The 14962-nt window shown below is 41.2% G+C and overlaps 1 protein-coding gene across 1 annotated transcript in view; it reads right to left on the bottom strand.

Moving 5' to 3' along the window:
- Nucleotides 1–14962, bottom strand: part of TOP6BL (TOP6B like initiator of meiotic double strand breaks) — a 98680-nt gene that overhangs the window by 20941 nt on the left and 62777 nt on the right. Inside the window, exons 5-9 of the mRNA XM_056131577.1 lie at nt 11936–12057; nt 5490–5573; nt 3192–3247; nt 2746–2817; nt 487–682 (exon numbers count right to left, since the gene is read on the bottom strand). Coding sequence (XP_055987552.1) covers nt 487–682; nt 2746–2817; nt 3192–3247; nt 5490–5573; nt 11936–12057 — 530 coding nt within the window. The remainder of the gene's footprint in view (nt 1–486; nt 683–2745; nt 2818–3191; nt 3248–5489; nt 5574–11935; nt 12058–14962) is intronic.

Here is a 14962-nt window from a genome sequence, read left to right as displayed (position 1 = left end):
TATGGCACACTGTATAGTTTCCAAAGTATTTTTTTCAGGTTTTTAGGGGTGGCTCTTCCTAGGCTTAGGAGTCCTAGGGACCCCAATCTGGAAATTCTTAGCCAACCGGGCCAGGGGTTCAATACAAGGAAGGGCCCAAAGATATGATGCTGCTTGGGCCTGGGGTCCCAGAGGTTACGTGGGCCACTCTGACAGTCAGCAGAGGCCTGTAGTGCCACACCAGCAGTTTCAAAGGCCTCCAGTACTGTACCCAGCAATTCTGGGGGACCACATGGTGCCAGAGATCATGCAAGGCATGTGCTTCAACACCTGTGCTATCTTTCTGGCCCTACAGTTGTCATTTTATAAAAAAACACTCATGCTTGATTTTTATTTTTATACAAGTCATGCCTGTTTCTAGACAGTTTATACGCTAAAGGCTTCTAGTACTGACGTAAAAATCCATTTCAAAGACAATTAGATGAATTCTGTCACAAAAAAGGATATAGAAACTGAAGAAATTCCACTCAGCTGGTTAGAAAAGGCCTTTGGACAGGGACACAGAGCAGCAGCTGGAGTCAATATCAGCTCTTCCAGAAACCTCTTCTCAGCCACGTCATCAGGGATGAAAAGCATTACTGGATGTCCTAGCACAGGATGGATTCTACTGCAGAGTAATTTTGTTGTACCAAATTTTGGTATACTGTCCAAAAACAGGAAGACAAATTTAGCCTTTCTTCCCCATCTTAAATTTTTTAAATTTTTAAAATTCCTTTTACAATCTTTAACATATGTATCACCAGATAACTTGCCATATCAGTTTTTTTTTAAATAAGCAACATGTGTTGCATTCAGAAAATGACAAGCAATACAAAGAGCAGACAAAGGGCACTTCAGGAATGGCATCTTAGCTCCCCTCTTTTGATGCCATATATATATATATATATTTGGCTTTTTGGGCTACACCTGGCGATGCACAGGGGTTACTCCTGGTTCATGAACTCAGGAATTACCCCTGGCAGTGCTTGGGGGACCATATGGGATGCTGGGAATCGATTCTGAGTTGGCTGAGTACAAGGCAAATGCCCTACCCGCTATGCTATAGCTCCAGCTCCGCTGTCATATATTTTAGAGGTTTATTTTCCCCACTAATATAACTCTTAAGGGTCTCAGGCTGGAGAGACAGTGCAGCACGTAAGGCTTTGGCCTTTCATGTGGCCCACCCGGGTTGAATCCCTGACACCCCATGATTCTCCTGAGTATTGCCAGGAATAATTCCTGAGTGCAGAGCCAGGAGTAAACCCTGAGCATCACCAGGTGTGGCCCCCAAATAAAATCTAAACAAAACCCCAAGTCCTCTATGGTTCTGAACAAAGTTTCCAAGAACATTCAAACATCAGCATTATGGGGTTCAGGGAGGTCCTGGTTCACAAAAGACCCAAAACTGTCCTTGTGGGACTTACCTGTCTTCCCTCACATATGCAACACCTTACCCTGAAGAGGTCTAGGGAGTCATGAAAAAAAGCTGACATCTTTTTCTACTATAAAGAATCTCGTGAAGGTTTACAACATGTCTTTTCTAAATGTAAATGAAATATTAATGAACCAGCCACGCTCTTTCTAATCAGTTGCCCAGGGAAATCTGCCCACAAGTCCTGGCTCATGGGCCTATACTCAGTCAGTAAACCTATGATAATGATCTGTCTCCATGCATGTATTACATGATACTACAATATTACTTAAGAAATATATGGGGTGGAGGAGTGGCTCTGGTGAGATAGTACAGTGGGTGGGGCATTTGCCTCATGTGCAGCTGACGAGGTTCAATCCCCAACACCCCATATGGTCCCCTGAGTCCATAAGGAGTGATCCCTGAGAGCATAGCCAGCGGTATGCCCTGAATACGGATGGATATGGCCCCAAAACAAAACAACAAAAAAAATATCTGAGGGGAGGCCAGGGATGTGGCTCAGCATTATAGCAGTTGTGTGAGGCTCTGAGTTCAATCCACAACCCCTGCCCACCACACACACACACACACACACACACACACACACACACACACGCACACACATAGTATGAGGTGAAGATTTTGTTTCCAGTCCAAAGTAGAGAATTAAAAGTCTACAGAAAGGGGCTGGAGCAATAGCACAGCAGGTAGGGCGTTTGCCTTACGCGCAGCTGACCTAGGTTCGATTCCCAGCATCCCATAGGGTCCCCCGAGCACCACCAGGAGTAATTCCTGAGTGCATGAACCAGGAGTAACTCCCGTGCATCACTGGGTGTGACTCAGAAAGCCAAAAACAAAAAAAAATTCTACAGAAAAAAAAATGGTATGTTTTCAGCTAGAGAGATGTACAGAGAGATGAGCAGAGGTCAGAGGTGCATACCTTGCGTGAGCAGGACCCAGCATTCGGGCCTTGGAACTGCCCGGCCCCCAATCACCACTAGGTGGGCAGCCACAGTGGTCCCTGGGTCAGTAGAGCTCTGGAGGCTCCAACCCGCTGAGACATAGCTCTAAGCATCTAGGCTGGCTGGCCAAGTATTGCCGAGAGGGCCCAGTCCCCCTGAGCACTACTTGGAAGACCTCCCGCAGAGTAAATTCTCAAAGCCAGGAAGAGTACGTTCCCAGTACAAAGAAAGTATTACTTCGAAGTTCTACTTTGACAGAGACTCTGACAGCTGGCACTAGTGAGGAGTGAGACATTTTCAATTTCTACCCACATTCACCCTCAGGCACAGAGTCCACCATGCTTTTCCATTCACCTCACATAGTGCTGAGAGCTCACAACAAGGGCCATTCCATCTGACAGGTTCAAAGTAGGTTCATTCTCTGCTCTGCAAAACAAGGAAAAACAGAGTCAGATCTCAATGGTCCTAAAGCCAATATCTATTTATTACAAATTCTGTCCCATAACTACTATTACTTCCAAAGAAAGCTTGAATTCAGTAACTAACTTCCCAAGGGGAAATGACAACCATAAAGTTCAGCCACTTTTGTTAAATGGAAAAGTTAGAAATGTATATATATGGACCTATTCACTCATTCAAAGATACTATAAAATATGAAAATGGGGGGGGTCTCAGAAAATTTGTTTCAAAGTCACTTTTGATCAAGAAATCCAACCGTGAACCTACTAAAACAGGACAGTGAATGAAAAACAGGACAATGACTGAGTAAAACTGTAGACCCCCTGGATTTAAAAACTTACTCAAAGATTTCTTTGTAGAAGATTCCATTCAAATTTATATTGAAATTAAATCTAATCTGCAAAACAAACAGGGTGTGAACTTGATGAACCAGGAAAGGGAATTTTAAAAACTCTATTCACAGACAGAGAGACATTGTAACATACAGGGTTCTAGCCTTAAATGTGGCTGACCAAGGTTAGATCCCAAGTACCACATATGATCCTCGAACACTACCTGGAGTTGATCCCTGAATGCAGAGTCAGGACAAAGCCCTGAACATCACTGGGTATAGCCCAAAAGTGAAAAAAAAAAATCCATAATCAACTACTAAAGGAAAATATATTCTTTTTATTCTGGGGGTGGTAGGGCCCACACCTGGTGATATTCAGGGGTTACTCCTGGATTTGCACTCAGAAATTACTCCTGGAAGTGCTCGGGGTCCATATGGGATGCCAAGGATTGAACCTGGGTCAGCCTCGTGTAAGGTGAGCGTCCTACCTGCAGTACTACCACTTTGGCCCTTTGAGAATATATTTTTAATTACCTTTTCCCCTACCTTGCACGTTCCCTAAAATAATCAACACTTCTTCATGTTCAAATTCTTAATGTTCAATACATTATACTGGGCTGGAGTGATAGCACAGTAGATAGGCCTTGCACACGGCTGACCCGGCCAACCTGAGTTCGATTCCTCCGCCCCTCTCGGAAACCCCGGCAAGCTACTGAGAGTATCTCGCCCACATGGCAAAGCCTGGCAAGCTCCCCGTGACATATTTGATATGCCAAACACAGTAACAACAAGTCTCACAATGTTACTGGGCCGAGCAAATCGATTATCAATGGGAGGACAGTGTTACAGTGCTACATTATACTAAATCCTGGGGTGGACAGTTCAATAAGCTAGAGAGCACACTTTGCATGTCGGAAAACTGGATTTGATCCTTTGCGCATTACCAGGAGTGACTCTTCCCAAACACGAAGCCAAGAGGAGGCCCCGAGTCCTTCCAAGTGTGCCCCCACCAAATAAAACTGTAGCACTGTAGCACTGTTCTCCCGTTGTTCATCGATTTGCTCAAGCGGGCCCAGTAATGTCTCTGTCATGAGACTTGTTGTTACTGTGTTTGGCATATTCAATACGTCACAGATAGTTTGCCAGGCTTTGCTGTGCGGGTAAAATACTCTTGGTAGCCTGCCAGGCTCTCTGAGAGGGGCGAAGGAATCGGACCCGGCTTAGCCGGGCTGGCGGCGCACAAGGCAAACGCCCTACCACTGTGCTATCACTCCAGCCCTGCCAAATAAAACAAATCACTGTCACTGTCCTCCAATTGTTCATTGATTTTCTCGAGCAGGCCCAGTAACGTCTCCATTGTGAGACTTGGCATATTGAATATGCCAAGAAGGGCGGAGGAATCGAACTCCGGTCGGTCATGTTGGCTGCGTGCAAGGCAAACGCCCTACCCACTGTGCTATCACTTCAGCCCAAAACAAATCAAACAAAAACAACATATTGAATCCTAATACTTTAATTACAAGTTTTCAAAAATTATTAGAAAATAATTTCACAATTATTAGATTGCTGCTCTCCCAAATTTATCTCCTCCCCTATTTTCCCTATTCTTTCTTTCTTTTTTTTTTTTTTTTGTGTGTGAAACACCATGAGGTACAGGTGTAGACTTACAAACTTTCGTGCTTGGGTTTCATCCTCCCCTAGTCTATTTTTTTTTTAATTAGTGAGACACCATGAGGTATAGTTGTAGACTATCTGGAAAAAACCTGAGTGCTGGAGAACAGATGACTGGCTAAAGAAACTTTGGTACATTTACACTATGGAGTATTATGTAGCTGTTATAAAAGAGGAAGTCATGATATTTACATACAAGTGGTACTACATGGAAAGTATCATATTAAGTGAAATGACTCAGAAAGAAAGGGATAGACATAGAAAGATTGCATTCATCTGGGGAACATAAAGTAACAAAATAGGAGACTAACACCCAAGAATGGCCGAGATTAGTACCAGGAATTTTATTTCATCCTCCCCTATTCTTAAAAGGACTACTGATTTTTCTATTATTTCACATTGTTTCCAGAACGTAACATTTCAAAAGTTTTATTCCCTTGCCCCAAATGTGACTTTCATGTTCTGCCCCCAATTCACATTACTTGTTTTCCTACTTACCTAAATTCAACCTACACTATTCTTTCTAGATGGCTATATCAGTAACAAGGGATTTTAGAGCCAGATGCATTTGTTCAAATCCTGGTTCTGCAAGTTATCTGATCTTTAAAGCACCAAATTGGAAAGAAAAACAACTTACCTTAGGGTGCACCATAATGATTTTGTGTAAAAAATTCTTTATAACCAGTCTACCTGTCACCAAAGTTGTGAGATTTTCATCAACCTAGAACAACAAAGAGACTAAGTACACACCAACAACCCCAAAGCACAAATGAATAGATGGATGGATAATTAGAAAATTCTGCAAACAAGCAAGGAATTACTCACTCATACATGTAAATAATGGTAATTAAATAGTAACTGCAGCATACATATATTATAGGCTTATCCCCCATTTAAATTTTTTATTTTAAAATATTTAATAGTAGAAAAGCAATGATATCTTTTTTCTTAAAATATAAAAAAGTATTTAACACTTCCAAAACAACTTCTTGGAACAGCTTCATATATTTCAAACCTTGGTGATTATAGGGTGTATTACAGAAACTACTAATTATATCTAGCAGTAAGGCAACCAAATAAAAGAGAGTTCCTTGAACAGAGTTCCAGAAAGGGACTACAATTAATAACAATGAGAGCTACCATTTTATAATTGCTTATTACATGCCAATCAATTTATATGAACGTCAGAATGTCAGAAATGTATTTCTTGAAGGAGGATAAGGAGACTAAATAAGCTAACTGATTTGTCTAAGGTTACGCATAGCCACTTAAGTGGGAGACATGAATGCAAACCTAGGTCTAATATAAAACCCACATTCCATTACACAGCATTTTCTGTGCCTGCTGCTATCTGAATCATGTTTATCACTATTTTCCAAGGAGTATATTATTTATTCACTCATAAAACAACATGGTTTATCAAGTACCTGGGTCTAAGAAAAATATTAAATTCCTAATATGAAGAGTTTACAGTTCAGTAGAAAAGAAAGACAAATAAATCATTTGTATGACAGTGTAAAAAGTTTTATTACCTAGATGTATAAGAGATCTAATAAAATGCACAAGAAGGATTCACACATAAGCCGGACTCTGAAGGTAAAAGATCCTGTTATCAGGTCATATAGCTTACACAACGCAAACAGCTTCTTTTGAAATGTACTTATAAATTATTAAGAGGTAGAGACAGCGACCCTGATAAAGAAAGCCTTTTATAGCTGTTTGTAGTTGGGTGTTAGAAACTTGTGTAAGTGTTGTTAGGCAGAGGAGATGCTGCTGGCCCTGAGCAACAAAAGCCACTACTGAATTTCCTCCTTTGCCTTCAAATACAAATCTAATTATGTGACAAAGTATGAAAGGTGCTTTCTGCTTTCTTGTTTGTTCTGGGGGTCATAGCAGTGGTATCTGGGGGTTAGTCCCAGCATGGTGTTTGGGGGTCATTCCCAGAGATGCTAGGAGACCGCGTGAACCATGTTGTGCAAGGTATTGAACCGGGTCCCCTACAGGCAAAGCATGTGCTCCAGCAATCTGAGCCATCTCCCTGGCATTTTAAAACGTTTTCTTCATTGTGGTGCCAGGAATCAAAGCAGGCATTCAACTGCTGAACCACACCCCCAACACCCACTTTCTATTTCCAAACATGAATAGATCTTATATGACTATCTTCGTCAGAGCTGAGTTTCTCGTCTTCTATTTCCTTTAAACAGATGAGAAACAGAAACAAGTAATAAAGATGCATATGTTTGTGTATATGTATATTTCTGCAATTTTATGAATATTATATCAAAATAAATATAAAAGTAAATAGCTCTGTGAGGAAGATGTAGTCTGGTTATAAAGAATTTTTTACACAAAAATTAAATTAAGTTTTTGGGTTTGGGCCACACCCAGAGGTGCTCAGGCATTACTCCTGGTGGTGCTTAGGGGATCATATGGGATGCCAGGGATCGAACCCAGGTGGGCTGCATGCAAGGCAAGCACCTTACCCACTGTACTATCTCTCCGGCCCTACACCAAATTTTAAAAACTCATTTTGGGAAACACATTATTCAACCTAATAAGCCCGCCAAACAGGAGTGGCTTTGAGCATAAATATAAAAGAGCACCTCTCTTAAAAGGAACTTTCCTCAGTCTTCTGGGATTACCTTTCTTCATATGTCCAAAGCAATTCATAAAGCTTTTCCATGGATATCTCCATTCCCAAACCTTTGTTGTCAACCTTAAACCATATTCATTCTCTCTTTCCCTCCCTCCCTCCCTGTCTTTCTCTCTCTCCTATCCATACTGATTTTCTTGAAAGAAATACTGCTTTTGTAATAAGGAAAAAACAAAGGCAAGAGAACATTTTACCATTCTGATACAATTCGCTATTCTTTCAAGTCCTAATAGTTTACATACAGAAAATTTGCTTCTCAGTATCATTAAACCTCTAGACAGACCCCTAGGGTTTGGTGCCCCTCCTCTTTGCTATCACAACATTCAGTTTACTGGACTATTTTTCCATTTACTTATCTTTTCATTTAGTTTCCAAACTCCTTAAGATCAAGTAATGTGTCTTGGAACTTTGTACCTTCAGTGAGGTTGATAGAACAAACACAGGTTTCTGAATGAATAAATATTACAACAGCACTGAGTATGTATTGCTTTGATTCAAATACTATTTATGTCATTTAATTTTCATATGACCTTGGAAGAGCAAGTCAAATTCTCTGAATCTGTTTTCTTCTCTATAAAATGGGAAGGTCACCCATAAGTCAATCTGCAGAAAAACCCAGGTATGCAAGACTTGTGACTTGAATTTCCAGGCTTACACAGAGTCGGGAATGGGCAACCTTCCTCCATCTTCCTGTATTTCTGGTAACTTGGCAGTCACACCCACAGACCGCCTCTGGCACCATCTGAGCTCATTAACAGCCATGATCCAGAGACTCAGAAATAAAGCTCTTGGAAGAGAGCATCAATAGAATGACATGTCGCAGAGATTCTCTGGACCCTCGCCAGGCTGTCCCACCTGGGGAAAACTGGAGGGGGTGGTGAGTTCCAGAAAGCCCAAATCCTCCAAAACTCAATCGCTGCCATGCTGATGGCCACTCTCCACAGTCTTAGAGTGAATCTGCTGTATAATCGTATTTTAAATTTTTGAATTCCTGGAACAGGTGATAACATTTCTACTTTATACCACTAATGTGCCAAGAGTAGTACACCACATTTGATGCGGTTTTAAGTAGAAGGTAACCAATCTCAGGGGGACACAAGGCTCAACCTTTAACAACATGTTAGTAATCTCTTGTAGAAGGGCTTAATGATCAGGATGAAATACAACAATCTTCACACACTTTCCTCTAAAGAAACATTTTTGGGGGGTATGGTGCCGCCAGCAGGTCAATCTGTAGCTGTGAGGAGAGTGCATCAACAGCCTCATGGCGCCTTCAGACTTCTAGATACCCCAAAATTGCTGCTGTGCCTTTGGTCAGACCCTAAAGCCTTGGGGCAAAGTTTTCCAAGAAAGTAAACGGCCAAAAGTTAGGTATGTGGGGGACACACCCAACAAATCACCTCCAGCTCAGCTATATAATTGGAGGCATGGCCTCTCTGGTTCCTAACTGAACTGCTTAATGGCCATGATCCCAGAGACTCAGAAACAAATCTCGAAACCCAACGGCTTTTGGCAGAAATGCGTCCGGTCCTTGCAGTAGGCTACCGGTGCTGAGCCACCTCAGGGAGGAAAGGATGCTGTCCTTCCGCCCGCTCCCCCTTGGCGGCCTGGTGGCCACCATCTTCCAGAGGCCACTGGAACGTCAGGTTTGGGCTCACAGTGACGAACATGTGGGGCCTCACAGGATGGGGGTGGAGCCGGCCCTTTCCTCCCCTTCCCAAGGAGACCCTGCGTCACCACCCACAAACGGCCTCTCTGGCTCCTGATCAAGCTACTTAACAGCCATGATCCCAGAGTCTCAGAAACAAATCTCGAAACCCAAAAGCTTTTGGCAGAAATGCGTGTGGGCCACAGAGTAGGTTACCGGCTCTGGGCCACCCCAGGTGGAAACAGGTTTTGTGCCTTAGCCTGTTTACCCTTGGCGCCTCGGCCGCCATCCACCAGAGACCATTGGACAGTTAGGTTTGGGCCCGCAGTGACGAGACACACAGGGCCTCATGGGACAGGGGTAGAGCCGGCCCTTTCCTCCCCACCACAACAAGACTGCGAGTCGCTGCCCACAAATGGCCTCTCTGGCTCCTGATCAAGCTGCTTAATGGCCATGATCCCAGAGACTCAGGAACAGATCTCGAAACCTAGAGGGTTTTGGCAGGAAATCTCTCCAGATTTAATTGTTAAAATTTCGGAATTTCAAAACTGCGCAGCCACTACTGCAACCATGCGACATCATATATTATTCATAACCAGCAATAGAAAACAAATTGTCTACTGTTGCCTTTTCGGCAGATCTGAGTGTTGGGGTAAAATCCCAAATAATAATGGTGGGTGTGGTGTCAAAATGTTGAATGTGATCAAAGTATAAAGAGAGTGATTTGGAAATCATCTGCCCCACACGTAGGGGGAGGATGTGGGATAGGGGTACACTGGGGTTTTTGGAGGTGGAGAATGGGCACTGGTGAAGGTATGGGTGTTTCATTGTATGACCAAGACTTAAACCCAAAAGCTTTGTAACTGCTCTATGGTGATTCAAAAAATAAAATGATAAAAAATGGGGGAAAAAAAGTATGGTGGAATTCATGCAAAATTCAATCAGCCTAATCAGTGGCTGAATAAATAGCAGTAGTCCTACATAAAAAAAAGAAACATTTTTGGATTTTTGGTGGGTTAATTAATAACAAGTAATAAAAAATTATTTGGTTCTGCTTTGGGGGCAGTGTTTGGGGTTCAGGGTGGAAACAACTGAAATATGGTGGTGGGAAGGTGTAATGGTGGTGGGATTGGTACAACTATTAAATGTAATAAATTATTGTGAACAACTTTATAAAAATAAAATTGAATTAAAAATAAATTTAAAAAAATGGGATGGTGATCCTTGTGCTATCTACTTCACGGAATTGATGGGAGTCGAAAATATAAATGTTAGGATCAGAGAGAGAAGATTCTTGCACACAGCTGACCCAGGTTTAATCTCCAGCACCAAATATGATCCCCCAAGGTCTGCCAGGAGTGATATCTGAGCATTTCTGGGTATGGCCTAAAAACAACTACACATTTTTTAAATAAAGCATGTTAGGTAAAAGAATTATCATTGTTCAAACTGGCTAAAACACATGATCAAGTTTTCTAGAATTGCTTTCCATGGTTCACTAGAATTGACTTTTAGTTGCCACTTGACATGAATAGTTTCAGAGATCACTAACCACTAATTGCTTCATATTATTTACTGTTCATTTCCCTAAAGAAGATAAGGCACAGCCAGAAATATTTAGTCTCAGTACTGTACACTTCCTTTTAGAAGGAGCATACAATTATTTAAACATGAAGAAAAGCTTCCCAAGTGTTTCCTGGGAGAAAGTTTAAAGAATGTTAATTCTTTGTGTCTCCAATAAGCCAAGGGAAGGAAAGATAAGAGATCAGAGAATTGTTTTGTGTTCTTTTTCAGGAGATCTAAATGCAATGCTTCATATTTGGGGTTTTCAAGTTTGTATGCCTATCAGGAATCATATGGAATTTAAAAAATAATCCAGAGCCCAGGCCATATCTGCTCTGAACTAAATTTTGTCCTCTCCAGGCCATATAACTTCCTGAGACTCCATGTGACTGCATTTGGAGATAGGTCTTAAAGACATAATGAAGATTAAAGGAGGTGGCATGAGGAGGACGCTTATCCCATAGGATCAGTATCCTTATAAGAAAAGGAAGGGCAGAGGAGACATCTCAAAGGTGTGAAGGACATGCCTTTATTGCATGAAGCACAAAGCACTGTATGGTCCCCCAACCCAAGCACCACCACGTGTGGGTCTGGTGAGCACTACCCAGGTGACTCCTAGCATCACTTGCCCAAATAGTTTGTCGTCACTGGCCCAAACACCAAACCATCTAACCTACATCCTGGTTAAGTATCACTGAAAGTGGATCCCGGGCATTGCAGGATAGTCCCTATTCCAACCCCACCCCACATATCAAAATAAAGAAATAAAAAGATCTCTCTCTCTCTCTCTCTCACTCTCTCTCCCCCTCCCCTCACCCCCTCCCTCTCCCTTTCCGTCCCTCCCTCCCTCCTTCCCCCCTCAACACAAACACAAGAAAAGCCATTGGAGGCAAGAGTGACAAGACACCTTCATCTTAAACTTCTAGTCTCAAGAAATATGAGAAAACAAATTTGTATTATTTAAGCTACCAATTTGTGTTGTTTCTTTTTCTCCAATGGCAACAAGAGATCAGTCCATACACACTGAATATCAGCCTCTTGAAGTGGACAGAAACATAGGTATTTTGAAAGTTCTAAAGGTGAAAATTGTACATGTAAACTTGGGAATGAATGCCTTACTTTATTTCAAATAAGGTTGTACCCAGGCTTTTCTTTCCTGTTAATAGATTTGTAGAAAAATAAGAATCAATACATCAGTAATTTATACCACAAAACCTACCTCAAAAATCATCTGGAAGCATTCTGGCCCTGATGTGTTCTGAGAATGGTCGACTTCTTCTGAAGTCCAATTCAGCTTTGCAGAGAATCCAGGCAGTATAGATTGGAATGTATACAGCATTTCTATGCGAGAAAAAAATAGCAACAAAATAGAATAAGAAGTTTGGATAAGCACCAGAGTTTCTGGAATTGTTTATTAAACTGATGAGCCAAGAAGGCTTTTCTCTGATGAAAAGATTATCTAAAAAATCTAAAGTATGACTGGAAATGACTATGTATCAGCAAATTGCTTGATCATTTAGAATTACGTTATAGAGTTAAGACATTAAATCTCATGTTTTCAATTTTTCATATTTGCTAAATCAATTTGTATTTTCAGTTCCTTTCCACAAGGTCATACCCAATGCCTGAAATCTTCAGATTTAATAGCTCTAGTTGATATTCTTGTATTTTAAAATAGATCAATTCATTATTTAACAGACACAAATCCAGTAAGCAAGATAATTTAGAACTGAGAGCAGAAAATTCAAAAATGATCCTCTCAAGCATTTGCCTAATATAGATGTTCTTCAATGAGGTAGTCTAAAACAAATCCAAACAAAGGAAAACTTTTTCCAATTTATTTGACTACTCAATTAATTTATATATATTGACACAGAACTATCTTTCCACAAAGTATCATGACTCCTGGACCATCTATACGGACAACCTCCAAATATGCCTCATCCTTTTTCCTTTCTGCACCCTCAAGTGTACCCTCATAAAAGGTACCATCAAATCTCTATTTTATAAATGCCATCCCTTCTTTCCCCCCTACATTACTATTAAAATTGGGAATGAATTTGGGCTAGGAGATAGCCCAAAGAGCTTGAGTGAGGTCTGGAGTTTGATTCCAGCATCATGTGCTCCCTCTGTGCATTGCAGGTTTATCCCTAAATACCACGAAACACCACTGGGGTAGCCCTGGTGGCCCTCAGTATCACTGAGCCTTTATAGCACTGCATCATAGAACCTGAGCATGAAAACTTCAGTCCCACACCACCAGGATGAGTATCATTGGGTGTGGCCCCTGAGTTCCCTAAGCACTGCTTTTTGTTTTAATATAGAAACTAATATGAATAAAAATAGATACGCCTAAAAATCCCACCTTGTAAATTAAGTTTACAATGTTGATTTTTGTTTTGGGGACACACCAGTGGTGCTCTGGACTTATTCCTGCCTTTGCTCACAGATCCTCCTGGTTGGACTTGGGGAACCATATGCAGTCCTGGGGCTTAAACCTAGGTAGTTAGCATGCTTAGCAAGAGCCTTACTCATACTATCTCTCCAGCCCCATTCAATGCTGATATTATAGAATAATTCAACTTAAAAAAATCTAATAACAAAATATGTCCAAAATATTACAGGAAGTTTTAAAATTTTTTCTTTTCAGGTATTAATTCTACATAGTAAATCTTTAGCCATCTAAAAAATTTGGGCTGAACCAAGAAAAAGTTCTAGCCATCTATCTTAGTACAATATTTTTCTTGCTATGAGTTTGTTTTTGAAATAAAATTCAGTCACAAACCCAAGATAATATGGTAGCAAGGTTATGCTACACTGAAGTTTAATGAACTTGGCACTGTACCAGGATGTCATGCATCAATGTTCAATTTTACCAATGACCGATTTCTGACCTAAGGTGACCCACTTTTTGTAGTTCAAGTGCCTTTCTGTGAAATTAGGAAAAACCTTATATTTACCATTCATCTGTTAAAACTATGAAACCCTACCATTTGTAGCATGGATGTACCTAAAACTTAGGGAAAGCAGATGGATGTACCTAAAACTTAGGGAAAGCAGATGAGCCAAAGTGACAGTAAAGCAGGTAAGGCACTTGCCTTGCACATATCTGACCCAGGTATGATCCCCAGAACCTGTATGGTCCCCCAAGCCCTGCCAGGAGTGCTCCCTGAGTGCAGAATCAGGAGTAATCCCTGAGCACAGAAAAAAAAGCAAAGTTTTACTGTATTTCATCTTAAATATTTTTAAATAATACAGAAAAGTATATAGGGTATCTTAACATGAAGAAATCTGGCAAAAAACAATAACTTAACAAGGTTATTATCAATAATAAGATATAACGTCATAGAAACTGCTCAGCTTCACAACTTATCTGAGAAAAATGCCACCATGAGGCCCAGATCTCTGGAACCTTAGCAGTACCAAATCCCTACCCTTCTAGAGGCCCAGTACTCCACCCACCCACATCTGGCTCCTCTGCTGCCAAAGAAATGGCCGGGCTTCAAGACTGATTAAATTAAATTTCACTTGATTAAAAACTGTGAATAAAAATTAAATGCAGGGCCTGTGGAGATGACTCAAAAGGCTGGATTGCATGTATGTTTTGCATACAGAAGCCCTGGGTTTGATCCCTGCAACACATGGTCTCCTCAGTATCAGGAGTGGCCCTGAGCACCACTGCGTGTACCCAACCCCCACATCCCACTGAAATGAGAAGCAATATTTCCTACCAAAAACTACACACACACACACACACACACACACACACACACTATTATGATAGGTTGAAAAGACATCTGCCAAGGTATTCAAAATATGATTATCTCAGGTCAGAACAATAGTACAATGGGTAAGGTGCTTGCCTTGCACGTGGCTTACCCTGGTTCGATCCCTGGCCTCCCATATGGTCTCCCAAGCACCACAAGGAGTGATTCCTGAGTGCAGAGTCAGGAGAAACCCTAAGTGTGCCCCTCCCCCAAACAAACTATATTATATACACACATATATATGGTTGTTTCTAAGTAGGTAACACGGTAAATATATTTTACCTTCTAACTTTTCTATAATATTTGGGAATTCTAAAATTAAAAAGCTTTGTTCTAGGGTCCAGAGAAACAGCACAGTGGTTTAGAATGCCTGTCCTGTAAGTATATGGTCATGAGCTCAAATCTCCAGTGCCCCACATGCACAAAACATGATCCTAGCAGCTCTTGTATCTGTGATCTCACACACCAAAATGCGATTT

The sequence above is a fragment of the Sorex fumeus genome, unplaced genomic scaffold, assembly GCF_029834395.1.
Source record: "Sorex fumeus unplaced genomic scaffold, SorFum_2.1 ptg000093l, whole genome shotgun sequence".
NCBI lineage: Eukaryota > Metazoa > Chordata > Mammalia > Eulipotyphla > Soricidae > Sorex > Sorex fumeus.
This window is presented reverse-complemented; position numbering and strand designations above follow the sequence as displayed.